Source organism: Dromiciops gliroides, chromosome 3, assembly GCF_019393635.1.
Source record: "Dromiciops gliroides isolate mDroGli1 chromosome 3, mDroGli1.pri, whole genome shotgun sequence".
Classification (NCBI taxonomy): Eukaryota; Metazoa; Chordata; class Mammalia; order Microbiotheria; family Microbiotheriidae; genus Dromiciops; species Dromiciops gliroides.
The window spans coordinates 599,755,185-599,782,644 of NC_057863.1; the positions used below are offsets into that span (position 1 = coordinate 599,755,185).

The following is a 27,460-nucleotide window of genomic DNA, read 5'->3' on the forward strand; positions in this document are numbered from 1 at the left end:
AGAGAATGAAGAGCGACGAACCATTTTGTACTTATATGTATATATGTTTCCCCTGTTAGAATATTATTTATTTGAGGGAAGAAATGGTTTCATTTTTGTCTTTACATCACAATACAGTGCCTGATACACAGTAGGTGCTTAATAAATGCTTGTTGATTGATTGGTGACAGTGATGCTTTTAAAATGAGTTTGGATTTTATTGATCATACCATTTGGAAAAAAATAAGAGTGCACATCTATGCCAGAAATATGATTTATTCAGTCCCCAGAAGATACATTTGCTGATTTATTATATCATGTCATTTAAAGAGATAGGGGATTTTTTTCTTCTGGAGAGGTGAAGTGAATAGCCAGACAGACTTAGATCCCATGCCAGTCACTGTTCTTCATGGCAAAGAATTGTTACAATCTCTTACCCTTGTCTCTGCCTTGAGGCCACCCAGAGTAGCTAGAGGAGAGGACTCATAGATCCCCCCACTTTTCCCAGCCAGCTCCTTTATCCCCAAATTATGCCAGAGTCAAGCTTTTTCTCTGCCCTGTCCTCAAACCCAGTGCACTGAGGCCAGCAATGAGAGTCCAAGCCTTTGATTCTCTTGGAAGAAACAAGAAGGATTTTTTTTATTTTTTTATTTTTTTGGTGAGGTCAGACTAGACAGCCTCTGAGGTTGCTTCTGGTTATTTTGGTTCTGTGATTAGACTCTAAGGTTTGATTTCTTACCACTCGGACAAACTTATGGCAAATTGCCCATAAACACTGGTTTAATTGGATTTGTTTTCTTTATGTGCCAGGCCCTAGGCCATGCTACTGGAGACCTATCTCATTTTCCTCCCCTCTCTCAGTGGGGCTACTCTGTGTGGAGCAGGCTTTTGGGAACTTTCCTTTGATCCCCTGAAAGAAAGATGACCCCCCATCCAAAATCACATTAGCATCGTAGTCAGCATTATAGTCAGCAGCGGGATCATAGTCATTCTCAGAGTGAGCAGCAGCAGCATTGACAGTTGCCTGTATGTTCCGGGCTGCCCGGACCCCAGATTTGATTGCTGTGTCTATCCAGCCATGGGGCTGGCAGGTATGCTCACCAGCAAAGTGAACATTACCTTCAGGCTTAAAGAGAGCTTCTGAATAGTCAATAAACTGGTAGGGGGTGAACTCTGCGAATGCACCTAGCGTGAATTGGTCTAGAGACCAGCGTTTTACCACGGATGTCTGGCATAGTTTTTGCAGCTCCATCTTGGACCTCTGGTGGATAGTTGCCAAGTCACTTAGCACCAGGTCCACTATCTTCTCATGTTGCATGCCCAGGAAAAAGATAGAGTCATCACCCACGGTATAGGAGGCCAAAAGGACACCAACATTTCCGGAAAAATTATGGCTTGGGTAGTAGATAAATCTCGTGGGCAGGTCTGTGATGGATGCCCCGCCTTGGATGCCATCTTGTTCCCAGAAGCGCTCCTTGCAGACCAGGATCACCTTGGTGGCACTGGTGTAGTGAATGGCACGTAAGGCATCTTGTTTGCTCTGAGAGAGTGGTGGCTCAAACTCAATGAGCCGTGTGGCCTTGGCTGATGATGAGATTATGGCGAAGTCACCTGTAATGGTGGACTGGCCTGAGTAGGGTCCTCCACTCTGGTAGGTAATCTTGACCCGAGGCCCAACCGTCTCTACCTTCTTCACTTCGGCCCCCAGTAAAACAGTGTTAGGCTTCAAGGTTTGGTACAGGGCAATGGGGAGCTGATCAAAGCCATCGGTGATTTCATCAAAGCTGCCCCCAGAGAAGAAAAGAAGGAAGTGGGTATTCTTAACCTGGGGTCCATGCACTTTATACCATATTTCAATATAATTGATTTTCTTTGCAATCCTATGTCTTTTGTGTATTTAAAAATATTATTTTGAGAAGGGATCCATAGGCATCCCTAGACTGCCACATACCACAGAAAAGGTTAAGGAGCCTGAGATCAAAGGCTTTGCTGTGGCAAGAGAGGAGGTAATCAGCTTGGGGCACTGGCCAGAGGGGTGAGGATGGGGGGGAGTTGAAAGAAGAACCTTGCCCATTTCCCTGCCCTCATTCTGGGATTTCAAAGCAGTGGAAAGGCTACTGACTCTGGAGCCAATGGCTTGTGTTCAAGTCCACGCTCTGCTAAGTGTGATCAGCGTGACCTTGGGAAAGTTACTTAACCCCAGAATCTAATTTCTTCATCTATAAGATTAGGAGGTTTGACTCTTGGCTTTTGAGGTTCCTTTTAACCCTAGATCTTATGAACCTATGATCTCTGATCTCAGAAATCTCAAGGGGAAGCCAGCTTGGAAAAGCTCTGTGACAATTCTCACATATATATATCCCTCCTCTTCTCTATTCCCATACTTAAAATGGGCCCACATCACCATCTGCCTGAGCTGTGTCAATAGCTTCTTCAATTTGTTCCATCCTCTACTTTTTCCAGCTAAGTGGCACAGTGGATAGAGTGCTGGGCCTGGAGTCAGGAAGACTCATCTTCCTGGTTTCAAATCTGGCCTCAGACACTTACTGGTTGTATGACCTTGAGCAAGTCACTAGGATTGGGGACATGACTGAACAACAACAACTACTCCTCTTTCCCTCTCCAGGCTGTTCTTCATACCACTAACAGAATAGATGTTTTTGTACCTAGGCCTGGACATACCATTCTTCTGTCTACTTCAGGGCTCCCAACTGGCAGTCCTTATCCTGGCATTCAAGGCTGGCCACAACCTGACACCATTTTAATTGCCAGGTGCCCTAGCAATATGTCCACCATCTTCTCATACTTAGTGCCTATGAAGAAGGGGGAGTGATTGTCCACCATGCCGGAGGCCATCAGGATACCTATGTTGCCGAGCACACTTCTGGCACTTTCTAGACTTATCTCAGTGCTTTACGGCTTATCTTTCCCCACTCCAACTTTACACACATACTTCATGCTCTAGACAAACATTATAACTCCTTGCCTCCTAATGTACCCTTCACTTTTCCACTTCTGCATCCTTTTTTTTTTTTTTTTAGTGAGGCAATTGGGGTTAAGTGACTTGCCCAGGGTCACACAGCTAGTAAGTGTTAAGTGTCTGAGGTTGGATTTGAACCCAGGTACTCCTGACTCCAGGGCCGGTGTTCTATCCACTGCACCACCTAGCTGCCCCACCACTTCTACATCCTTGCTCCTGCTGTCCCCAAGCCTGGAATATTCTCCCTCTCTTCCCTTTTCCTACCTATCCCTTGAATGAAAATGCCATCTCCACCATGAAGCTTTCCACATTGTCTCCATTCTATAATTACTTTTTCCCCTTGGATCTCCTATTGTGCTTTGCTTAAACTTCTCTGATGCCTTTATGCATAATTTTCTTTTATTGCGATTTCCCCCCTCAAGATCCCTCAGCTCAGGAATGGTACTGGATATAGGGAGAGAGAGAGAGACTCTTGTTCTCTACCCACCAGCAATGTTGTGAGAATCTAATGGGATAATATTTGTAAAGCACTTAGCACAGTGCTTGGCACGTAGAAGGCACTTTCAGATTGGGGAGCTCTTGCCATTGCAACGGTGGTGCCCCATCCCTCACCTCCCCACGTGGGCTTCATGTTTATGTTCTGACTCACCCATCTGGATGAGAGAAGATAATGTCACTCCTCAGGGATTCCAAGAGAGATTTGTAGTAGCCTGCGTCTTCATTCATGATATCCCCAATCATTTGGACAGCTCCCCGGCTCAGCTTCCCCTCCTTTACCAGGTAGGCCTGTATGAGGAACACAGCAGGCAGGGGGAATTCAGAGGAGGCACAGTAAGGGAAGGGATGTGGATTGGGGTTGAATCAGGTGGAGTATTTCCCATCCCCTCCCCCATTTCCCACAATCCTTACCTTGGTGGAGAAGGAGTCATATGTAGACATCAGGTGGCTACAGTTGGTACGCTTCAGTTTTTCCACCAACTAGAGGGAAGGGGGTGTCATGGGTTAGTGAAGGAGTGCAAGACTTCTGGGTTTATTGTAGCCATTGGCCTGAACACCTCCCCTCTGAACTCTTCTTCCCAAAGGGGAAAGGGCAAGGCAGGGTTGGATGGGAAGGAGGAGGTGACAGATGGAGGAAATAGTCTGAGGACCTGGACTGGGACTAAGGGAGAGTAGAAAGGATAAAACAGGATTGGACCAATTCTAACTATACTTCATGACAGGGAGTTGAGGGCCTCACAATTCCTGGGCATACCTACTTGCTATATGACTTGAAATTTTAACAAGGGCCTCCTTCCTTAAGTGCCTTCTGGAAACACCTGCCCTTTGGCTTGAGCCACTTATTCCCTGAGTAGGAACTATCATGGGAAAAGGCCAGGAGCTCTGAAGTGGAGATACTGATGAATCATGGAACACTAATGTACCCAAGTCCCAGCTATTCTTTTACTCTACCCTGGAGATGAAGTCTAATGGGACAATTGGAATGAGCAGAGACTCCAGAGACCCAAAATAGGTGAGATTGGTCAGATCCTGAGCCTGGCAAACTCAGGCTTACACAGGGGACTAGCATCTGATTGGCAAGGTATGGGGGTTATGACATGGCTGAATGAGTGGTCTGTTGGTCACCTTTCCTATTGCATCGTGGAAGAGTGTGCCGGGCATCTTGCCTGACTCCTCAGGTGTTACAGGGTAGCCCAGGATGTTGGGATTGGCCAATACATCTGAAGTCCTATGCCGGCGACCATTGATATAATACCAGGTGTTGTTACTAGACTGGATAAAGGTGTTCAGTTTCAGGCCAAGCTTCTCCACGTAGGCTCGGACAAGCCTGGGACACAGAAAGAAGAAAGCCCCAGCAGTAACACCAGGCTTAGTCACCTCCTGGAGCTTAATCATGGCAGAGATTTCCCCAGAAAGGAATTCTAAAACTACAACTCCTTCCCCCCTCCAAAGAGGTCTGATCAATATGTTCTTCCTGAAGTCTAGATCAGAGATCATAGGACGATAACAATAAAAATTGCTAGCCATATGGAGCTTTAAGGTTTGCTAAGCACTTTGCAAATAGTTTCTCTTTGGTTTATAGATTTAGAGCAGGAAGGAATGAAAATTAGAGGCTATTTAGTGTAACCCCTTCTTGTTTCAGATGAAGAAAACTAAGAAGGACCAGGTTTCCAACTCAGCCCATCTAATTATAAACAGAATACTCCTTTCTATTACACAGTGCAGGTGATCACTCTCCTTGGTCCTGAAAACTTCTAGACTGGATTTGTGTCCAGTTTCTTCCACTAATTCCCCGAGTAAATTTTTTCAAGTCACTTCCCTTTGGGAAACCTCAGTATCCTTACCCATAAAATGAGGGAAGAGTGGGTTGGGCTGAATTAGGTCTAAGGTCCTACCTTCCAGCTCTGATGTTCAAGGATTCCAATTATAACTCACATTTATATATCTCTTGACAGTTTACCAAGAATTTTCCTCACAACACTCCTGTGTGAGATAGGTGGGATTTTTTAGTGATAGAAGGAATCATTTACTAACTACCTACTATGTGCCAGGCATGATGCTAAATGTTTTACAAATATTATCTCATTTAATCCTTGCAACTATCCCAGGAGGCAGTTCTTACTGTTATTCCCATTTTCTTTTTTTTTTCTTTTTTTTTTCCAGGGCAATGGGGGTTAAGTGACTTGCCCAGGGTCACACAGCTAGTAAGTGTCAAGTGTCTGAGGTCGGATTTGAACTCAGGTACTCCTGAATCCAGGGCCGGTGCTTTATCCACTGCGCCACCTAGCCGCCCCTATTCCCATTTTATAGTTGAGAAAACTGAGACAGAGTGACTTGGCAAAGATCACACAGGTAGTGTTTGAGGCCAGATTTGAACTGAAGTCTTCCTGACTCTAGGTCCAAGACTATCTGTCTCACCACCTAACTGCCTAATGATCAGAATAACATATCTTGGAGATGCCAAGTAACTTGTTCAAAGTCACACAGCTAATAAAGTGGCAAAGTTAGGAATCAAATCTTCTGATTCTTTTTCCACTATACCAAGCTACTGGGGAGAGTGAATTTTCCCTCTCTGGTGTGGAGTTACAATCCCAAATCTCCCTCTGCTGGTTTCTCCATCACTTTCTATATAACTTCAGTCCCTGTGGTGGCCCTCACTTCCTGTCTCTGACACTTCTCCTCATCCCTCCTCCTTGTCCCTTATTTCTCTTTTGTTCTTCCTCCTTCTCCTCCCTCCAGGACTTCCAGGTTTTTCTCTGTCCTTCAGACCCCCTTGCTCTGCTCAGCTCACTTTTTTTTGGGTGGGGCAATGAGGGTTAAGTGACTTGCTCAGGGTCACACAGCTAGTAAGTGTCAAGTGTCTGAGGCCACATTTTAACTCAGGTCCTCCTGAATCCAGGGCTGGTGCTCTATCCACTGTGCCACCTAGCTTCCCCCAGCAATTTTCTTTTAAGATTTTCTGCAATTTGATGCCTAGACTGTTTTACTGGTCATAGCATCCACATAGTCCAATAATCCTTTATTTTTTTTCTCCTGGATTTGTTTTCCAGGTTAGTTGTTTTTGTTATGAGATACCTTATATTTTCTTCTATTTTCAGGGAGTTTGTTGCTTCTGCAAAGTTTTCTGCCTTTTGTGTCATGCTGTTAATTCTTTCCAATTTTTTCTTCAATAGCTCTTTTATCTTTTCCAATTTTTTTCTTCTACCTCTCTCATTTCTTTTTTTTTGGGGGGGGGGAGCAATGAGGGCTAAGTGACTTGCCTTGCGAGGGTCACACAGCTAGAAAGTATCAAGTGTCTGAGGCCATATTTGAACTCAGGTCCTCCTAGATCTGAGGCCAGTGCTTTATCCACTGCGTCACCTAGCTGCCTACTTTTGAAACCAAATTTGGATCACCTGGTATAGCTTGCCTTCTGGTTATACCCTGGTGGCAACCCTGGGCAAGTAGATCTGGCCTTGGTCTGGGATACAGGAGACCCTGGTATGTTTCAATGTCTCTGCCATTAAATTAGCTGTGGGACCTTGGGTATATTGACATCTCTGAACTCCACTTTCTTCTTTCATCAAATAAGGATCAGGACCTCTGTTTCATTTGTTTCCTAAGGGGTATTTGACAGAACTTTGGAAAGTTCATTACTGGGGACAGCTGTCCAAGTTAGGCCCCATCATCCCTTCCCTAGGTCTCACCTGTGGGTGGCTGGCAATCTCATAGCACCCAGTTCAATGTACCAGTTTTTCTCTGGGCTCCGAAATGTTGCCACTCTTCCCCCGATTTTGTTCTTGACTTCTAAGACTGTCACCTAGGTACAGGAAGAATGCCTTGTTAAGCTAAGACTTTACTTTGCCCACAGCATACCCTCTCATCTGTTCTCCCTAGCTTGAAGTGAAGGTAAGTCACTCATGACTGAACAACAATGGTATAGGGAGGAAGGAACTTTTCTATGTCTTGTAGTCCCCTTTGAAAATACATAAGAGTGGAGAGAGAAAGCCCAGAGTGAGGGGCTATTTCTCTTGTCTCTCATTCCCTTAATGTCAGCATGAATTAATCTAATCAATTATTCAACAGTCATTTATGAAACACCTACTGTATGTGCTAGTCATTGGGGAGAGAAATATAAAAAAGCAAGACATTCTCTGCCCTTAAGGACTGTACATTCTACTAGGAAGATAGAACATGGGGAGGTATACTGCAGGAGAAAGCATTGTTCTGAGAATTGAGGGCAATAAGCTCAAGTCCTGATTCAGCACTGATTCAGGCAAATTCTTTTCTCTTTGGGGGCCTCAAATTACCCATTTTGGAAGGTAGAAAGATCCTGGCCTTGAAGGATGAGATTGAAGATGAGAAGCTTGAATAAGGAAAGACCTAGACAAACTGGTTGACTAATGGTAGTGTGGAGACCTCAAGGTGGTAGTGTAGGGTTGGTGTGAGGCAAGCATTAGGGGAGGTCCCAGGGGATCATGGAGGTTGGGGGGATGATCTGTGTTGGGAATTAGGTGAGAAACTATCTTCAAAATTTTGCCTTATAAGGAGGTGTCTCAGTATTCATGCCTTTCTATTTATATCTAGCTCCCCTCTGCTTGTCCAAATCCTACCTAAGGACCACCTTCTCTAGGAAGTCTTCCTTGACCACTAAAGCCAAGCCACTGTGCTCCTCTGAACAGAAGCTTGGAGTCAGAAGATTGGCCTCAGAGGCCAACCAATCTAACTCCTGCCCGGGCCCTTCTTGCCCAATAGTGATTCATATGTGTTCAGAAATCCACACTTTACAAAGCATTTTCAAATCTACTACAATTAGCATATTGGATGGAGTCACAGTAGAAAGTTTATAAAAAAAGGAAGCTGGAGCCTTGTCTGCCTCCTGAAACCAGGAGCTCTCTGAAGGTAAACAGAGGTGTGCTCCTCTTTCTCCTCCAGATCAAGAGCTCCATCAAGAGAGGGTCTGAATTTGCTTGTTGCTCTGTTTTCCTCAGGTTGTTTCCTGACAGCAGGGCCTAGGAGGGTTTCATTCTATTTTATCACCTCCCAGATAGATGATGTGAGAAATAATTATTAATAATCCATATCTTGGGGGACCCTGTGATCTCCCCTTCTTTCTTAGTCCTTTCCCCTTTCCCCCACTCCAAGGTCCAAGTTCTCTCTGAAAGTAGGATTCATCTTGGGTGGAGACAGATCCTTTTATCTAGATAGCTGGAGGACTTTGGCTTGCACAACCACACCTAGATGGAAACTGTTTGGGGAGAGGGGTCCATATTTCTTCTCTGATGTCAAGAGTTGAATGACCTGAGTCATGTATCCCCAGATTTCATTTTAATATAACACACCTCCAAATCATGTCAACTAACTAGGTTTGATTGCTATGTGATAGACCTCCTATAGTTAGAAGGGTATATAAACTAAGACCCCACCACCAATGGGGGTCTTTGGTCTGAGAGAGAAGGCCAATAGACCTCTTTTTATTAATAACCTACTGGTCTATTTAAAAAATGATTAAATTACCCAGAAACTATGTCTCTCGTATTTTTAATCATCACAGTCTCAAAGAGGTTAAGTGTTTTCCTTAACGGTCACACAACTAGAGCTGGAAATAAAAACCTTGGTTTTTAAACTCCTTGATGCTGTGAGCTAGTGTTGTTGGGTCCTGCCTCCACCATTGACTGAGGGCTTGGGAATGAGAGGGCAGGTTGGGGTGGGGGGAGGCAAAGAACCAGAGGCAAAGACAGACAAACAGGGAGAGAAAAAGAAATGGAGGCTCAGAGAAGGAACGAATCCAGGCTGGAGAGAAAATGGAAGAATACACTAGGGGCATGCCTTTGGAGAGTAGATCCTGGTCCTGTCCTCAGGGACCTTACAGTTTGGAGGAGGAAGCAAGAGAAGACAAAGTCTTTGTCCCTGCTCCATGGCTAGGATTCCATTCTTTTTTTTTTCTACCATGTCACACCGTTGGAGTTCACCATTTGAGGGAGCCAGGAACCTTTCCTTGGGATACTCCTAGTCCGGCATAGAGTAGGTGGTTAATAAATGTGGATTGATTGCCTCCTCACCTTGTGTCCAGCATCCTGAAGGATCTTAGCCGCTACCAATCCAGACATCCCAGCTCCCGCCACTATGATATGCTTCTTAGAGGCTGAGTTCCCAAGCCCCTCTTGGACAGTTTTCAGAAAAGATTCATACTCAGGGTCTTGGAAGCACTTGGCAAGAAGGTCATAGTAACCTTGGCAACTGGTAATGGCCAAGAGGAACGTCAAGGTCAGAACACCTGTGGACAGAAGGTTCATGTTCTGAAGATGGAGGAGGGTGGGGGATGGAGAAAGACAAAACTGGCCAGAACATTCCCTTCCCCAGCTTAGCTTGCTCTGAGCTAGGTTTCTCATTCTTTTCATTCACTTTCATTAAAAAGGAAGTGGAAAGAATTCTTGACTTTGAGCCAAGAGGCACTTGGAATTTGATACCACTGCCTCTAAACCTCAGTTTCTCCATCTATAGAATGGGGATTACAAAATTAAAAAATGGAAAGAGAGCTTTAAGGTTTGCAGAGTCCTTTACATATGCTATTGAATTTCATTCTCACAATAATCCTGTGAGATCCAATCTCTCATAAGCCCCTTTTTTTACAAATGAGAAAACTGAAGCTAAGAGAAGCTAAGTATATGGTCCAAAGTCATACAGCCAGTAAGTAAGTGCCTGAGGCAGGATTTGAACTCAGGTATCTGTGATTCTGAGTCCTGCCCTCAGCATGACACCACCCATCTGTCTTAGTGCACTAACACTTTGGGGACTCCCTGTATGGTGCTTTAACATTTCTAAAGGGATTCACACATATCTTCTCATCTCAGTCTCACAGCAATCCTGTCAAGTAGGAGCTAGTGTTATCCCCGTTTTAGAGAGGAGGAAACCAAGGCTTGGAACAGTTAAATGACTTGCCCAGGGTCATAAAGCTCATATGTGTTAAAGGGAGAATTTGAACCCACATCTCTCTGGCTCTTGGTCATATACTCTCTCTACTGCCCCATAAGGTTTAATCCCTTCATTCACAGGACTGTCATGAGGATCAGATTATTGAACATCAGTGTCAACTACAAAGATCAGTTCAAATCAATAAATCTTATAAGTCCAGAGCATCCTTAACCCAAATGCTCCCCACCTCCTCCATGTCCCTTGGGCCCTTTTTTGCATCTCTATGTATCATGGCATGTGTCCCATAGGGAGACCTGTTCTTCACATACCCAGATACATTCACAGAGACTTATACATATGGATATACCTACAAACCCATTTCTGTAGACATACACTCAGACACACAGGGAGATAGGCATACAGAGATCCACCTATATAGAGACACTCATACAAGTGGTAAAATACAGAATCCTCTCATATATACGGATACACAGACATGCCTTTATCCACATGGATTCAAGTATACTCATGGACATATTTGTAGAGCTGTGCACATGCAGAAACGAACAAGAGCCCAGATACATTTACATCAAAGTAAACACTTTCTTTTAGCCTACAGGGGTACTCTCCTCCTATGCCCCATCTGACTTGTTTGATTACTCATACCACCTGCATGAGAACAGAGTTGCTTCTGCTGCAATGGAGGAATACCAGGGCCTGCTATGGGCACTGTCACCTGATCAACTGATGTCACCTGAGGATCCTGGGGCCTTGCCAGCCACATTGCTGCTGAGCCCCTCTGGAGCCTTTCTCTGAACCCTATAGCTGAACACCTTATGTGTTTTCTATCCCAAACAGAAGATGACCTCCATGAGAGCAAGTGTCATCTTGGTTTTTTCTATTCCTATCTAACACAGTGCTTGATGCATAGTCAGTGCTTCCTAAATGGATATGAATGAATGAACATATTCACTCACATGTTCATATGAATATACATGTATAATGAATATTCATTCATTCATTCGTACACACTCTCACATAGATACCCAGACAGTACAACAGACATGTGTAGACAAATAGCCATAGGCCCAAAGACACTCACAAGACACTCACGAAGCACGGGGAAGCCAGCTCTCAACAATCAACACAAGTCCTTGTGCCCATATCCTGCAAAACTTGGGTCAGAGACCCTGGGGTTTGTGGAAGGGGCATCTCTTAGTCCTCACAAATCTCTAATGAAATTAGGAAACTTTTTCCTCAGGCTTCTGGACTGCAACCTGGGCAATATTGCTTTCACTACTCTCCATGAAGGGCTGGGTTCCAGTCCTGGTTCAGTTTGGGGCTCACCACTCTGTACTCTGTGCCTCTGTTTCCCCAACTTTGAAATGGATGAAGGAATGTAGGTCTCTACTGATACTCTCTTTTCTCCATCTAGTTAGTAAGTAATAGCTAACAAGTCATGTGTGACTCTCACATGGTGGTGATTTACTATGGATTCTGAAGTCTAATGCATAGGGAGACTGGAACAAAGAGATGATATTAGTTCTCAAGGGTCATCTAGCTTATGGGGGAGGGAGACCTGGCTTCCAGCACTGGGCATTGTTAGAAATAATTTATATTGCCAACCATCCACCAATGTTTCATCTGTTTCACAGCAAGCAAAACTGAGGCCTGTAGCATTAAAGGGAATGAATTCTTATGGGCTACCCACTGAGGTTGGGGAAGGAAACTAAGGTTTCAGGCTTCCTGTGCAGATAGAGATACTCCAAAGCAGGAAACTAAGAAAGGGGGGCCTTGCATCTTTGGGAATAAACTACCCCATATTCTCATTAACCAACATCCAAGAGGGCAGAATATCATAACTGGAAGAGACCTTAGAGCTTAGATAGTCTGACTCTTTTCCTTTTATAGATAGGGAAACTGAGGCCCAGAGAGTGGAAGAGTCTTGTTTGCTGTCAGAGTGGGTCAACAACAGAGCCATAACTAAATCCCAGGGCTCAGCCTATTGGTATAGACCACCTTCTTTATCCTCCATAGCTCTCTCCTCATCACTCTAACCTTATTGCTAAGTTCTATTCCCATGACCTCCATGTCCCACCCAGAACCATCCTACCTCATCATTTCCAATGACCTTGTTTCTAGTTCCCCTAGCCTGGGACCTGAAGTTTCCCTTCTCATCCCCTATGATCCCCTTTTAAAATTCCATTTCTTATAGTTCTATAGTCATCCCTTGTGACCCTCAAACCTAAATCCATCCGCTATCCTAAATTTTTGTGTCCTCTTGATCTTATCCTTGGCCCCCATTGTCCTAAGTCATCCCTTCATTCCCCCCAGCTCTGTCCCCTCATCCCCTGGTAGTTCAATTCTTTGTCAATACCCCTCCCCAGACACCCATTCTCTGCACCATCACTTACCCCTCATCTCCATGACACCACAGGCACGCTAGGGTGTGAGCTTCACTTGTCCCTGTTCTTATGGGGATTCAGTCTCACCTCACCCCCATCTGCCCGCCCACCAGTGTCTCAGCCAACCAGCCCCCAGGTCTTACTTACCAAGCAGCTCCAGAGCTCCATTAGACTCAGCCAAGTAGCTCCACCTTCTCTCCAAACCCCCCAAGGCTCTGTTCATAGGTGTGGTTTCCCCAGCTGATTCATTTCCATCTCAAACTTCCTCTTCCTTGCCAGACTCCCGGTGGGAAGTGTCTTACTGTCTCCTTCCTCCTCCTAGTCCCTGCATTGACTGTCCTGTAGAGGACTCCAAGAGTCCCTGGGGCATGAAATAGGGCACCCAAAAGCCTATTCCCAGAAGAGGCTGAAGTGAATACCAGCCCTAGATTCAATGGTCTTGAACAAAGCCTGGATTAACACCTCAGTCAAGGGTACTTAAGGATGTCACTGTTCCCTTCAGCCTAGCCTACCTGCTTTACTTGTCATTCATAGTTCTGTCCAGAATGGTTATTGGTTTTGCCTGGGATCTTCCAGAGGGCAGAAGGGCTCTCTCCCTTTTCCTCTTAGCTGATTTTGTGATCCTGCTACCAGAACTGACATAACCTATATGTTCTTCCTCCATTTTGGTCCAGCTGGGGGTGGGCAGGTAGGTGGCTTTTCTCCCTTCCTTCTGAATCCTAAGGGGTCCCCTGTGGCACTCATACTAGTAGGTTATCTGGGCATACCCTAAGCCAAAGACCAACCCTTCGTTGTCTGGGTCCCAACTGATGCTTGAGGACAGGGAACTAGTGGAGTTCTGAAAAAGGATGTCCACAGAGGTAGATAAGGAGAAGGAGAGGCAGCAGGAAGTAGGGAATGGGTATATAGTATAAGCAGGAGGGCCAGGAGAAGGCAGATGCCAGGTGGAAGAGTGGGGGGGGAGTGGCGGGCGGCGGATTAAGAAAAATGAATGGTCAGCATTCAAGGTCCAAGAACTTATACACCATTCCCTATAGATAGCAGGTACCTAGTACATGTCTGTGGAATGAATGACTACATAAGTGACTCGCCCTCCCATTACTTCACCCACACCCAAAAAGACACAAAGACACATTTGCCTTCCTAATTAGCTTCCTGTTAGACTAGGGTCAGTCACAAGAAGGGGCTTCCTGGGAGAGGGCAGTATTGGCTGTTCTCATGCTTCCCAGGTTGTTGCTCCCACTGTTGGAGAGGTCTAATTGTAAGAAGTCTTTCCTTAGAATCTGCCACCCACGGGTTCAAGATGGGCTTTCTAGGACCATGTAGAACAAAGTGATGTTACAGACCTTTTCCATTCAAAAGCACTTGGGGGGGACAGCTAGGTGGCGCTGTGGATAAAACACCGACCCTGGATTCAGGAGGACCTGAGTTCAAATCCAGCCTCAGACACTTGACACTTACTAGTTGTGTGACCCTGGGCAAGTCACTTAACCCCCATTGTCCCGGGTGGGGGGGCGGGAAGCACTTGGGATAGGTTAAATCACAGGGTATTGTTCTCTCCTAGAGTAAGGTAAAGAGACCTAGATTGAAATTTGGGAGATGTAGGTTCTAGTCCTGACTCTAGCACTTTGGAACCCTATTTAGTACTGAACAAATCACTTCCCCTTTTGATAAACTCCTTTATTGTAGAGATTATTTCAGTCTTTGTACTTGTATCCCCAGCACCTAGCATAATGCCTGGAACACAATAGGTGTTTAATAAACTCTTATTTATTGATTGGACCAGAGACCAGTCAGTCTAACCTATAACCGAACAAAAATTTCCCCTACAGCATAGCCAACAAGTGGTTTACAGGGCTCCAGTGATGGAAAATCCACTGCTTCTTCAAGCAGACCAATCTACCTTGACATAGCTCTTAATGGTAAGGGAGGTACATGGTATAGTGGATAGAGTGTGGGACTTGGAACCAGGAGGACTTGGATTCAAATCCTGCTTTTGACACTTCCTAGCCCTGTGACCTTGGACTGATTCTCCTTGGTGTTTAATTTTCCTCATCTGTAAAATGAAAGTCTTGGTTTTTTCTCGATATCAAGCCAAAAATGTGCCTCTTTGATGCTTCCACCACTCATGCCTCCCCTTTTTGTTTTCTGGGGCCAAGCACAAGTCCAAACACTCTTCCACATAACTTTAAATGCTTAGACATAGCTACTAAGTCCACTGTCTCCTCCTCCTTTGTCTCCCTAAAATATTTGCCTCTCCAGGCTAAGCATCACCAACACCTTCAGTTTCCCTCATGTAGGATGATAGCACTTTAAAGTTCACAAAGCACTTTACAAATATGATGTCACTTTATCCTCTGGGAAGCTACTATTATCCCCATTTCATAAATAGGAAACTGAGACGGAGACATGTTAAGTAATTTGCTCAGGGTCAATTATCTCATTTTATCCTCACACTTCATGTTCTGGGAAGGTTTCATTATACTCATTTCACGGATGAAGAAAGAGGTGGAGAGAAGTTAAGTGCTTTACCCAATGTCACATAGCTAGTAAGTGTTTGAGGGTGGATTTGAACCAAAGTTTCTTCTTGACTCCAGGTCCAGTGCTCTATCCACTGTGTCACCTAGCTGCTTGCACCAGCCTGACTGGACAATTTCCAGGTTATTAATGCCCTTCCAAAAAGGTAGTGTCAAGGACAGAATAAAGTATTCTAAATTCAATATCAGTCTGTCAGGAATCACCTCTCTGGGTGCTCTGCCCCTTCTGATGTAACCCAAAGTCATATTATAGTGGTTGGTTTGGGGCTGTCATATCACCTTGTTAATTCAGACTGGGCTTGTAGTCTGCTAAACTTTCAGATCTTTTAAAAGAGAAGCTTGCCCTTCCCCATCTTACACTTGGAAAGTTGATTATTTGAACCAAAATGTAAGATAATGTATTTATACCTATAACATTAAGCTTATTAACTCAAGATCTTTTTGCATTTTGCCTCTGTCCTCCAATGGGTCAACTATTTCCCCATAATCCCCAACTTTATGTCATCTGTGAATTTTATAAAGATGTCATCGGTGCCTTTATCTAAATCACTGACTAAAATGTTAAACACAGACACTCTTCTTGAGATCTCCTTCCAAGATGACATGGAACCATTAGTGACAACTAGTCTTTAGATTTGCCCATTCAACCAGTTTCAAAACTACTTGTTCTACTGCCTAGACCACATCTCTCCCTTTTTCCCTGACAAGAATAACCTGAGAGATTTTGTCAAGTGTTTGGTTAGAATCTAAGTTATCTACATCTAAATCTAAAATTGAAGTTATCTACATCAATCCTCTAATGTACAACCCTAGGGACTATTTCCTTTTCTAGATGTTCACTGGTCATCCCTTTCATAACACTTTCTAGAATTTTGCCAGGAATCAAAGTCAAGATTACTTTCTTAATTAATAAAATGGGACTGGGGAAGGGAGGTTGCACTGGATGATAGACAAGGTTTCTCATCAATTCTAACATTCCATGATTCTTTTGTGAAAATGTTTTATTAACTAGGCCTAATTTGGGGGGCTAAAGCTGACTGGAGGACTAATTCTGGGACTACTGACTCACTGGCTATCTGACTGTCTATTAACTTAGCACGGGTTGTTTGTAAAGTTCCACCACACTGCTCCACTCCCAAATTGATAAGCAAAATATTAAGAAGCCTCTCTTTTTTTTTTTTTTTTAGTGAGGCGATTGGGGTTAAGTAACTTGCCCAGGGTCACAAGCTAGTAAGTGTTAAGTGTCTGAGCACGGATTTGAACTCAGGTACTCCTGACTCCAGGGCCAGTGCTCTATCCACTGCGCCACCTAGCTGCCCCAAGAAGCCTCTTAACTAAATAATCAAAGCAGAGTTTATTTCTTAGATACTATTTAAAATTAAGAATATGGGGAAATCAAATGTACAACCTGACTGCATTGTGGTGCGTCTCTTTCCAGTGTCTCTTTCCCACCTGCTGTGTCTGGAACTTCTTTAATACAATAGGGGCCTTAGCCGCCTCTTGCCTTAGGGCACTCAGGTCTTTTATTCTAACTCTGAGCCCCTTTCACTTTGTAAATCCCCTTGCGTCTAACTTTCCTCTCCTTACTGCCACCGCTGAACCCCTGTGTTTCTCTCTCACTGACCTTCTGTCTGTCTGCTCCGTCAGTCTGCCCTTTGGCCTCTCTTTTCTCTGCTCCTAGTCCTTTAGCCTTCTCCTGTGTCCTTGTAGCCCCGTCTCTTGTCTGCCCCGCCCCAGTCCTCCTGTCCCTCTCCGTAAGTCTAACCCCCAGGTCTATATACATCTTTCTTTTCTCCACTCAAATCTCGGGGCTTTTTGCACCCACACACCAAGCTAATCTGCCAGCCAGGGCTGCGGCTGGGGTTGGGGGGGACGCTCGAGCATCACATGCCTCAGCACAGGCTATGCCAGAGCCTGGCCTGGATGAGCCCAGGATCTCTATGATAGCTCCACTCAGATCAGAGGGAGCTGGGGCCTTTTCCCCCCAGCTGTCTGACCTGGCATCTTGTACCACACACGGGGCTTTTTGGCTTAGCTGAAGCAGAGGGGGAGGGGCACCAGCACCTCCCACATAGAAGAGAGGGCCTAAGGCTTTCTAATGTCAGCCCAAAGGTAGGGTCCCCAAATCAAAATAAATTCCCACACTTTGAAGGATCATAGCTAATTCCTTTGCTCATTGCTTATATGTTGTAGTTTCATACAGGGACAGAAGGAAGGAAGGAAACAAGTATTAAGTGCCTCTCCTATGCCAGGCACTGTGTTAAACAATATCCCTGAGAGGTAGGTGAGACATACAGAGATTGTGATTTGCTCAGTGTCACATAGCTTAGAAGTGTCTGATGCCAGATTTGAATTAAGGTCTTCCTGACTCTAAGTCTAAGTCTAGCACTTTATCTCCTATGCCACCTAGCCACAAGGGACCTTATATATAATATATGATGTGACAATTGGAGTGATGCCACCTGCCGGAGAGTTATTGTAGGAAAGCTCCACCACGAGGAGAAGGCGTCTGAGGGCAAGCTGTGTGGCTTGGAAGGTCAGTTCCTTGGCATCAGGAAGTGATGTTTGCTTGTGGGTACTGTCTATCGCCAAACTGTAGGGGCCAAATTTAATATGTGGAAAGTTAATTGGGTAGCTTGCCGTAATATTGGGGTTCAGAAAAGAATGAGGGACCTCTAGGTCCAATACTTCCTCCCCTCTGAACTGCTTATTTAGTAATTTCTCCCAGGCCAATAAGAAAGGAGCTTATCAGCCTCTTTTCCACAAACAAATCGGGTTTTATTAATGGGAATAAAATACACAGCAAAGGTGAAATTAATAAAGTCAAGGACAAGGGAATAGGGAAAAACGAAAATGGATAACCCCCCTAACTCTAACAAAAGCCTATACAATCCCCAAACTCACTTCCAGCTCAGCTAATCCAAAGAGCAGGGCTCGTTTTATTAACTCACCACCTGGGGTCCATAGCTTCAATGGGAAACAGCTACGTAGCCAAGGCCCACAGGACAAACCGTCCACTCCCAGCAGCTCACTGATCGGATCGGAAAAAAGAGAGCTTCCCTCAGCAAGTGTTTACTCTCCCTCCCCCAAAAGGGAGGTCCTTCAAACTGCTTGTGGAGAGTGGTTCCTCTGCTTACATCAGCAGCATACATCACTCAGGGCAGGCCAGGTGTGTCCCATGTCCAATCAGTCTGCCAAATTCCATTATTTACCACAATGATCAATAAATATTTGATGAGTTCTAGTCCCATGTCCATCCTGGTCACCTTCCTTTCTGTACTCTTGATCTTGTTGATGTCTTTCCTAACACATGATGTCCAGACCTGATCCTCATATTCTAGACAGAGAATTATTTGAGACAGTGCTCTTCTCACAATGAAGACAAGGACTTTTTTTTGACTCATCTGTAACACTATACACAGTGAGCTTACAGTCTATCAGTATATTAATGTGTTTTTTTTCCTCATTAACTATGGTCTAGCCACTCCTCTTCCATCTTGTACTTGTGCAATTATGTTTTTTAATTCTATTCCTTTAGGGTTTTATATTTTCCTTTTAAATTCTACTGTGTTAATTTGGACCCATTGTTCCAAGTGACACTATCTTCTATACTAGATATTTTTGTCATCTGTTATTCAAATGGGTTTTTTTTTGGTGAGGCAATTGGGGTTAAGTGACTTGCCCAGGGTCACACAGCTAGTAAGTGTTAAGTGTCTGAGGCCAGATTTGAACTCAGGTCCTCCTGACTTCAGGGCCGGTGCTCTATCAGCTGCGCCACCTAGCTGCCCCCAAATTGTTTATTAAACAGTAGAACAGGGGCAAACACGAGGTCCTAGGAATATCATTATAAAGCTTCATTTAATTTGATGATCCCTGGTAGCAATAGTTCTATATCTCTCTTCCTTTTCTTGATTAAAATCCTTGAGAAAGCCACCTACACTCAGAACCTCTACTTTTGCTCCTTTTTACTTGCTTCTAAGCCCTCTGTGGTATGTCTTCCTATGTCATCATTCAACTGAAACTGTTCTCTCTAAAGTTACCTCACAACTGCTAATTCTAATAGAAGATGGGATTGGCCATCGCGAACCCAATTCTTTTTTTTCTTTTTTTGGTGAGGCAATTGGGGTTAAGTGACTTGCCCAGGGTCACACAGCTAGTAAGTGTTAAGTGTCTGAGGCTGGATTTGAACTCAGGTCCTCCTGAATCCAAGGCTGGTGCTCTATCCACTGGGCAACCTTGCTGCCCCAAGAACCCAATTCTTATGAGCATGTGATGCATGGTCTATCGATGCAACTCTCAAGTGGACAAGTGGAGCGTGCACAGGTTCTGTTTCCACTTCCCATGTGAAGAAGAGCTTTTGAATAAATGCTGAGTTTAAAACAATATTTTTACAAAAGGAACTAACTGGATAATTACAACGTTTTACTTCCTAGCTACATTGGAGTGAGGAGCACTTCAAGCCTCTGGGTGGGGAAAGAAGCCTCAGGTCTTTATCTCCCTACCCAAGCTGCTGACACATGTTCATGTGTATAGTCTATTCTTTTCCTGCTTTTAAGTAGAATATTGCAGATTGAGTGGATTAGGCTACACATTGTAGGATGTAATAGGTCAGGAGTTCAGTGAAAATAGCCACACTCTCAAAAGAAATCCACGGCACCCAGCTTCTCAGTGAATCTGGTCTAGCAGCCAGAGCAATTTCATACATTGGAAGGGAACTTGGAATTACTTAAAATTTGAATCCAGTCTATTAGGGACCAAGTTGGTAGAAGATAGTGTTTCTCACTTTGGGAAAATGATACGTATTTATGTTCCTGCTGCAGTGGTTGTGGTGGTGGTGGTTGTAATTTGCCCTTTGTTCTTTTTGTGTGTGTGGCAATTGGGGTTAAGTGACTTGCCCAGGGTCACACAGCCAGTAAGTGTTAAGTGTCTAAGGCCGGATTTGAACTCAGGTCCTCCTGACCCCAGGGCTGGTGCTCTATCCACTACACCATCTAGCTGCCCCCACCCTTCGTTCTCCAAAAGGACCATGACAGATATCATGACTTGCAATGAATTGGATTTAGGTGAGGAAGGGCTATGCAAAGTCACCAGTGTCACTCTCTCCTCCAGAGTCATCTGGGTCCAGTGGCAAGATGTATTATCAGGACAATTGGAGATGGGTCTGGATGGAGTAGGAGACCTTGACTTTTTAAGCTAAGTAAGGCCTTTCATGGTTCTCAGTTTGTCTGAGGCCCATTCAGTGATTAAGGCTGGGCAAGAAAGGAGGCATAGAAAGGCCTCTTTTACCTAGTCCAAAAAAAAAAATTGTAGATAAAAGCGGGGATCCTCAGGGTTTGCTATAGGTAAGTTAGATGGTACAGTGGATAGAGCATTGGGCCTGAAGTCAGGAAGACTTGAACTAAAATCCTTCCTCAGAAATTTATTAGCTGTTTGACTCTGGGCAAGTCACTGAACCTGTATCTCAGTTTTGTTCAAGTGTAAAATGAGGATAATAAAAGCTACCTAACAGGTGTGAGAAATGAGTCTTTCTCTCTTGTATGGAATAACTAGTTATTGTATTAGGACCAAGGTTTTTCCCCCTTTTCTTCTTCCTTATCCAGAATCAACTAGCGTGGGAAATCTTTCTAAAATACTTACCCAGACAGGATGATAAGATCTAATCAAAGACAATAAAAGAAACTCGAAGTTTGGGCTAATGGGTGACTTTCTGCTCATTGTGTTTGCTCAGACAGGTCTGAGAAGCATTCATTCTCCCTTTTGTCAGACAGATAATAGTAAAATTGGCCAAGATTTGGGTGACCAAAATCATATGCCCCCAAGACCCTCATTTTAATATAGCCCACTCTCTCATTGTAATATTCCTTCTCTCATTGATTGTTATTCAGTGTTGATTGTTACCCTCCAGAACACCTGCTTTCCAAGGGCATATAAACTGAGTCCACAACCATGAGGAGTCTTTGATCTAAGAGAGATGTCCAAATGACTATCCTTTTATTAATAAACATGCTGCCCTTATTAACAAAATGATTAAATTACTCAGACATTATGTCTCTCAAAACTTTTTATACATCACACAGGGTTGTTGTAAAGATCATGTGAGATATTTGTAAGGCACTTAACCCAGTGCCTGGAACATTGTAGGAACTTAATAAATGTTTGTTGTTCATATCTTTGTAGTAAATATTTCTATATAAAAGCTAATTGATATGGTTAAATGGTGCTAATCACTGGAGGTTATAGATAATACAATAGAAATACTAACTGCAACTGGAAATTGCTATTGCAGAGAACACACCTGAATGTGGGGGTCAAGCTGATAACAGTAGAGAAAAATACCCCAACCTATCAAAGGGTACTACTACTAAGGTAGAGGTAGATGTAGGCTTTCTCTAAGGAATATAACTCATCAGTACAAGTGAGATTTGGGATAAGGACTGTTGGAGTCCATAAAGGCTTAAAAAAAATTTAAAAATATCTATATGTCTTTTCTACATCTTTTTCCTTCTTGAACTATTAAGCCTTTGACACTGTCAATCTCCACCTCCCTGAGAGTGTCTCCTCTAAAGGTTTTTGTGACATTAGTCTCCCTTGGTTCTCTTCTCTGTCCTCATCTCTGCCTTCTGTCTTCTCTGGCTTCCTTGAATTTTCAGTTAAAATCCCATCTTTTACAGAAAGCCTTCTTCAATCCCTCTTAATTCTAACATGTCCCCCTTTATTGATTATTGATTATTTATTCTGTATATAGTTTGTTTATACATATTTGTTTGCTTGTTGTCTCCCCCATTAGTTCATGAGCCCCTTGAGGCCAGGGTCTGTCTTTTGTCTTTCTCTGTAACCCCAGCACTTAGTACAATGCCTGGCATAGAGCAGGCACTTAATAAATGTTTCCTCTCAGAGGAGACTCCTTTTAGCCTTCTTTGCTGGAACTTCATCCAGGTTGTGGGTGTCCCTCAACATTCTGTCCTGGACTCTCTTCTCTTTCCCTTCTGTATTATTTCATTTCGTTGACTCTCATGGGTTCAATTATTGTCTCTATGCAGATGATTGCCAGATCATATCCAACTTTATTTCTCTCCTGAAATCCAGTCTCGAATACCCAACTACCTTTTGGCCATTTTAAATTAGATGTCCTATGGAAATCTTAAAGCTGAGTAGGTTCAAAACAGAAATCATTATCTTTCATCTGAAGTGTCAAGGGGACCACCATCTTCCCAGGTCTCCCAGGATCACAACCTCAGTATTATCTTCAAATTCCTCATTTGAACTCACTCCACATATCAGTCCACTCCCAAGTCTTGTCCTTTTTCAAACCTTCAAAACATCTCTTATTTATCTCCTCTGACAAGCATCACCCTATTTCAGGCACTCATCACCTCAAGTCTTTTCCCCACTTTAATCTACCTTCCAATCAGGTACCAAAGCGATCTTCCTGAAGATCATGTCAGACCATGTCACATCCCCATTCCATTCATTTTAGGGGCTCTCCATTATTTTCAGGATCAGATATAAAATCGTCTGTTTGGCTTTTAAAGCTCTTCACAATGTGACCCCTTCTAACCTTTCCAATCTTCTTTGAGTTCATTCTTCTCAATGATCCAACTGTATTATGATCCAACAACACTAGTCTATTTGCTATGCCTCACACTTGATGCTAACTCCTGGCCTCTCTTTGCATGGACTACCTCATGTGTTTGGCATGTCCTCCCTCTTGACCTCTAACTCTTAGCTTCTTTGAGTTACTTTAAGATTTGGTTCAAAATCCACCTCCTGCAAGAAGCCTTTCTGGTCTCCCTCCATCTCTCCCATTGCCCTTACTGCTACTGCTTTCCCTCCCCTCTGAGATTACCTTCTCTTTATACTGTATGTATCTTATATGTATAGTTATTTGCATGTTTTCTATTCTATTAGAATATGTGCTCTTCGAGCACAGGGACTATATTTTATTTTTGCCTTTCTTTGTTTTGTCAGTGTATAGCAAGCTTTTAATAAATGCTTATTGACTAACTGGAAAATATTAATTGTATCCTTTGGATCTGGTTGCAACAACCAGGATGAGATTCCTCTTCAGATCAGCAATGCTGAGTCTTTGACTCAGTCTGGGTCATTGTTGCATATAAACCATTTTAAAAAAAAGGTGATGGTGCTAAAGCCTTCTTTTCTCCCCAAAATGACCTATTCCTGAGTCATTCCTCAGAGTCAGCAGTGGTGATTGTCCCAGCTTACTGAATCCTAGGACAGTTTCTGTGTTCAGATGACTGAGGTTTCTGGGAGTCTGATCACTGGGGTATTTTGGGCTTTTTCGATAACCTCAATCTTTTTAGTGTGTCAATTTTGTCTCCCCAGTGTGAATGGAGGTTTCTCAAGGGCCAGGTGGTAGGGTCTTCACTCTTATCCCTTGCTCCTGGTACCGAATCAGACTAACATCAACCCCAGAGAGGGCTATGGCCAGCTGCTTTTGTAGACAATGTTCAAAAATGGGTGTGGTCAGGTAATAAAAAAAAAAGCCAAGGAGAGGAGAGATCAGGGTTAGTGCTGAAGAAAGATTGGTTACCATCTTACTTTACTTAAGTTTGTTCTTTTAAATTCTTTGCCTGTCTTCTTCTTCTTCTCCTCCTCCTCCTCCTCCTCCTCCTCCTATTTTGCAGGGCAATGAGGGTTAAGTGACTTGCTCAGAGTCACACACACTCTTTGCCTATTTCCTGCAATAATTTTAAAATCCCAATAAAACCTCTTAAAGCAAGAAATATTGGTTTAGTGGATAGAAACAGAAAGATCTAAATTCATGCCTCACCTCTGACACATCCTGGCTGTGTGACCCTGGTCACTAGACCTCCTAAGGTCCCAGGAAATTCTTTAGAATTATAAGTTGCAGAGAAAGTGAAACTATGTATTGGTAGAGGAAGTCCCTCCAGACGCTCCCGACATGAATGAAATCACAAGTCTTGGCTTTCAAAGCCCTTCATAACCTAGCTCCCCCTCCTTTTCCAGTCTTCTTACATTTTAGGCCACTCCACACTCTTCTATCCAGTAACACTGTCCTCCTTGTATGTTCCTTGAACAATTTCTCAGCTCCAGGCATTTTCAGTGACTTTCCCCCATGTCTGGAATACCGTCTCTCTTCATCTCTGCTTCCTGGATTCCCCAGCTTCCTCTAAGTCTCAGCTAAAATTCCACTTTTTGCAGGAAGCCTTTCCTGATCCCTCTTAATTCTAGTGCCTTCACTCTGTTAATTATCACCTGTTATGCTGTGTAGAGCTTGTTTGTATATATTTGCTTGTTGTCTCCCCCATTAGATCATGAGTTCCTAGAGGGTAGCAGGCACTGTCTTTTGCTTCCCTTTGTATTCCCAGCCTTTAGCACAATGCCTGACACATAGTAGGAAAATAATCAATGCTTATTGGCCCTACTAACTGTGACTGACAGAAGAAAAAAAAAGACCTTGAACTTCTTACAAATCTAAAAGAATGGGGGCAGCTAGGTGGCACAGTGGATAGAGCACCAGCCCTGGATTCAGGAAGACCTGAGTTCAAATCTGGCCTCAGACACTTAACACTTACTAGCTGTGTGACCCTGGGCAAGTCACTCAACCCCAACTGCCTCACCAAAAAAAAAAATCTAAAAGAATGGCTGTGTGTTGATTTCTCAGTACAAGTCAGGGAAGAGGTGTCAACCAGTGGCTCTCCCCTAGGTAAGAACCTTGTGGGAAGAAGCTAAGACCTAGGGAAGAGGGAGGAAAGGTGGCAGAAAAATTCAGCAGGCAGAACCAGGAGCTAATCCCTGGGCCTTGAGGATGGAAGGAAAGGGGATAGGGTAGAGAAGGTACTATAGGTTTAGGGAACCCATAGGTCCAACCCCTTCTTAAACCCAATTCTAGTCAAATGTAGTAAAATTCAGCATAAAAGGAAGATAATGTTCTTCCTGTGTTCTGCTTCAAGACACCAAAGGTGTCTTGTCTGGGTCCTGCCACTAAATAGCTGTGTGGCCTTAGACAAGTCCTTTCCTCTCACTGGACTTTAATTTTGTCCTCTGTATAATGAGGGTATTAGACTAGACAATCTCTAAGGTTCCTTCCAGAACTGGCATTCTGTCCATAGGTTGGCTATTCTGTGGTGTGCATCCAATTTCTCGAATAGTATTAACTGGTTTAGCTATAGATCTTGATGCACATGAATAATTGGGCTGAATCTAACATGATGAAATTTATCTGGAGCTTGTAGGAATCACAGCCTGTCCTCCACCATCTTGGCTCCCCACCTAACATGATGAAATTTAATAGGGATCAACATAAATTCTTACACGTAGGTCCAAAAAATCAGCTGCAGAAGTACAAAATGGATCACAGAAGGTACGGTTCAACAATGTGGAAAAAAAGCAAACACCTGGAGATTTCATAGTATGGATCAACATTATCAAATCAATGGCAGTCAGTCCCCCCAAAGCTAATGTATCTCCGGCTTCATTAACAGAAGCACAGTGTTCAGTCCTGCCACTGTGGATCTGTCCTTATCAGATCACCACAATGTCACTACCATCATCAAGCTGTCCTAAAACTGCTGATTTAAGGCTTACAGAAGGCTTTGCATACACCAACATATACTTAAAAAGAAAAATAAACTATAATTAAGAGAGCTCTGAAGTTTTCATGTACAATTCTTTCTTGGCCTCTATATATGGAATTATCCTTTGTCTGTGTGTGTGTTTGTGTTTCTTAAGTTTAGAATTTTAAAACACACACACACATACATACACAATAAGCTCTGAAAAGTCTCAAATAACAATGCAAATACTAGCTATGGCCCGACCTATTCATCATTTCTGGTTTCACCTGGAGGGGAAATCTGTTCTTGCCCTTTCCTCATTCCCAACTGGGGAGGCATCAACCTGCATCCTGGAACCTTCTCCCTATGTCCTGTCCCTTACTCAACTGGGAGCAAAGCAGGAAGTAATTACAAAGGGTTCCTCTTTGTCATCTTCCATACCTGGAAAGTGCCTCTGCCACCTCATCTACTCTCAAAACCTTATTTTCTTTCAAGGCTCTGTCACCTCCTCTGCAAAGCTTTTCCAGCATCCCCTATTCCTAGAGTTCGCTCTTGTCTCAAATTACATTGTATTTACATTGTTCCTGGGCAGCTAGGTGGTGCAGTGAATAAAGCACTGGCTCTGGATTCAGGAGCACCTGAGTTCAAATCCGGCCTCAGACACTTGATACTTACTAGCTGTGTGACTCTGGGCAAGTCACTTAACCCTCATTGCCCCGGAAACAAAAGAAAAAGAAGGAAAAAAAATATTTATATTCTTCCTTAGGGAACAGGGCAGGGTAGGGCATGGGGTAAGGGACTTACACTAGGAAGAGACCTGTACTTGAACCTCAGTTCTGATGACTACTAGTTGCCTATAAATCACCTAATTTCTCTTTGCCTCAGTTTCTTCAATAGTCAGGATTAATACCTACCTCTAATGGTTATTATGAGATTCAAATGAGAATCTGGGTAAAAGGCTTTGCAAACCTTAGAGTACTATGTGTAAAGTCAGGGACTCATTCCTCCCTGCTCTTATTGTTAGGGAGCTTTCCCTAATTTAACAATCACAATTGCTGCTGGGCTCACAGGGCTAAGGGTCTCCCTTCTCACCTCTGACTCCATGCCTGTGTGACTGAGTTCATCCAAGAGAGTGTGACCACTTCAGAGAAAGAGGTTAGGCTCTTAATCCCATACTCTTTGGCTCTTTACCACAAACCTACTAGGTGGCACAGTGGATAGAGCACTGGACCTAAAGTCAGGAGGACCTGAGTTCAAAATCTTACCTCAGACACTTTTTAGCCACGTGACCCTGGGCAATTGCCTCAAGAATCTTCAGTGGTCCTGATGGATATCTTGCCAGTGGACCCAGATAACTCTGGAGGAGAGAGTGAGGTTGATGATCTTACACAGCCCTCCCTTGCTTAAATCCAATTCAGTGCAAGTCATGAAATCACCCCAATGTCATGATCTTCTTTGAGAATAAAGGACAAACAATAATAACAACACCACTACAAACTCCTCCTCCTTTGCTCCCCCCCCAACCCCAGACCTAGGGGAAATTACAAGGAACACAACCTTCCTGAATTCTAGAATCTAAACCTGCCTCTCCACTACTACTACCCATTGTTTTTAGTTCTAGATCATGTA

The 27,460-nt window shown here is 43.7% G+C and overlaps 1 protein-coding gene across 1 annotated transcript; it reads right to left on the reverse strand.

Annotated features, from left to right (window-relative positions):
• Nucleotides 1–245: 245 nt before the first annotated feature.
• Nucleotides 246–12,877, reverse strand: LOC122750352 (L-amino-acid oxidase-like). The gene is made up of 7 exons (XM_043997072.1): nucleotides 12,766–12,877; nucleotides 9,499–9,713; nucleotides 7,144–7,256; nucleotides 4,583–4,784; nucleotides 3,869–3,937; nucleotides 3,609–3,745; nucleotides 246–1,763 (listed from the first exon to the last, which is right to left on the reverse strand). Exons 1-7 carry the CDS (start codon nucleotides 12,776–12,778, stop codon nucleotides 803–805), a joined length of 1,710 nt encoding a protein of 569 aa, XP_043853007.1. The 5' UTR covers nucleotides 12,779–12,877; the 3' UTR covers nucleotides 246–802.
• Between the last annotated feature and the right edge of the window lie 14,583 nt (nucleotides 12,878–27,460).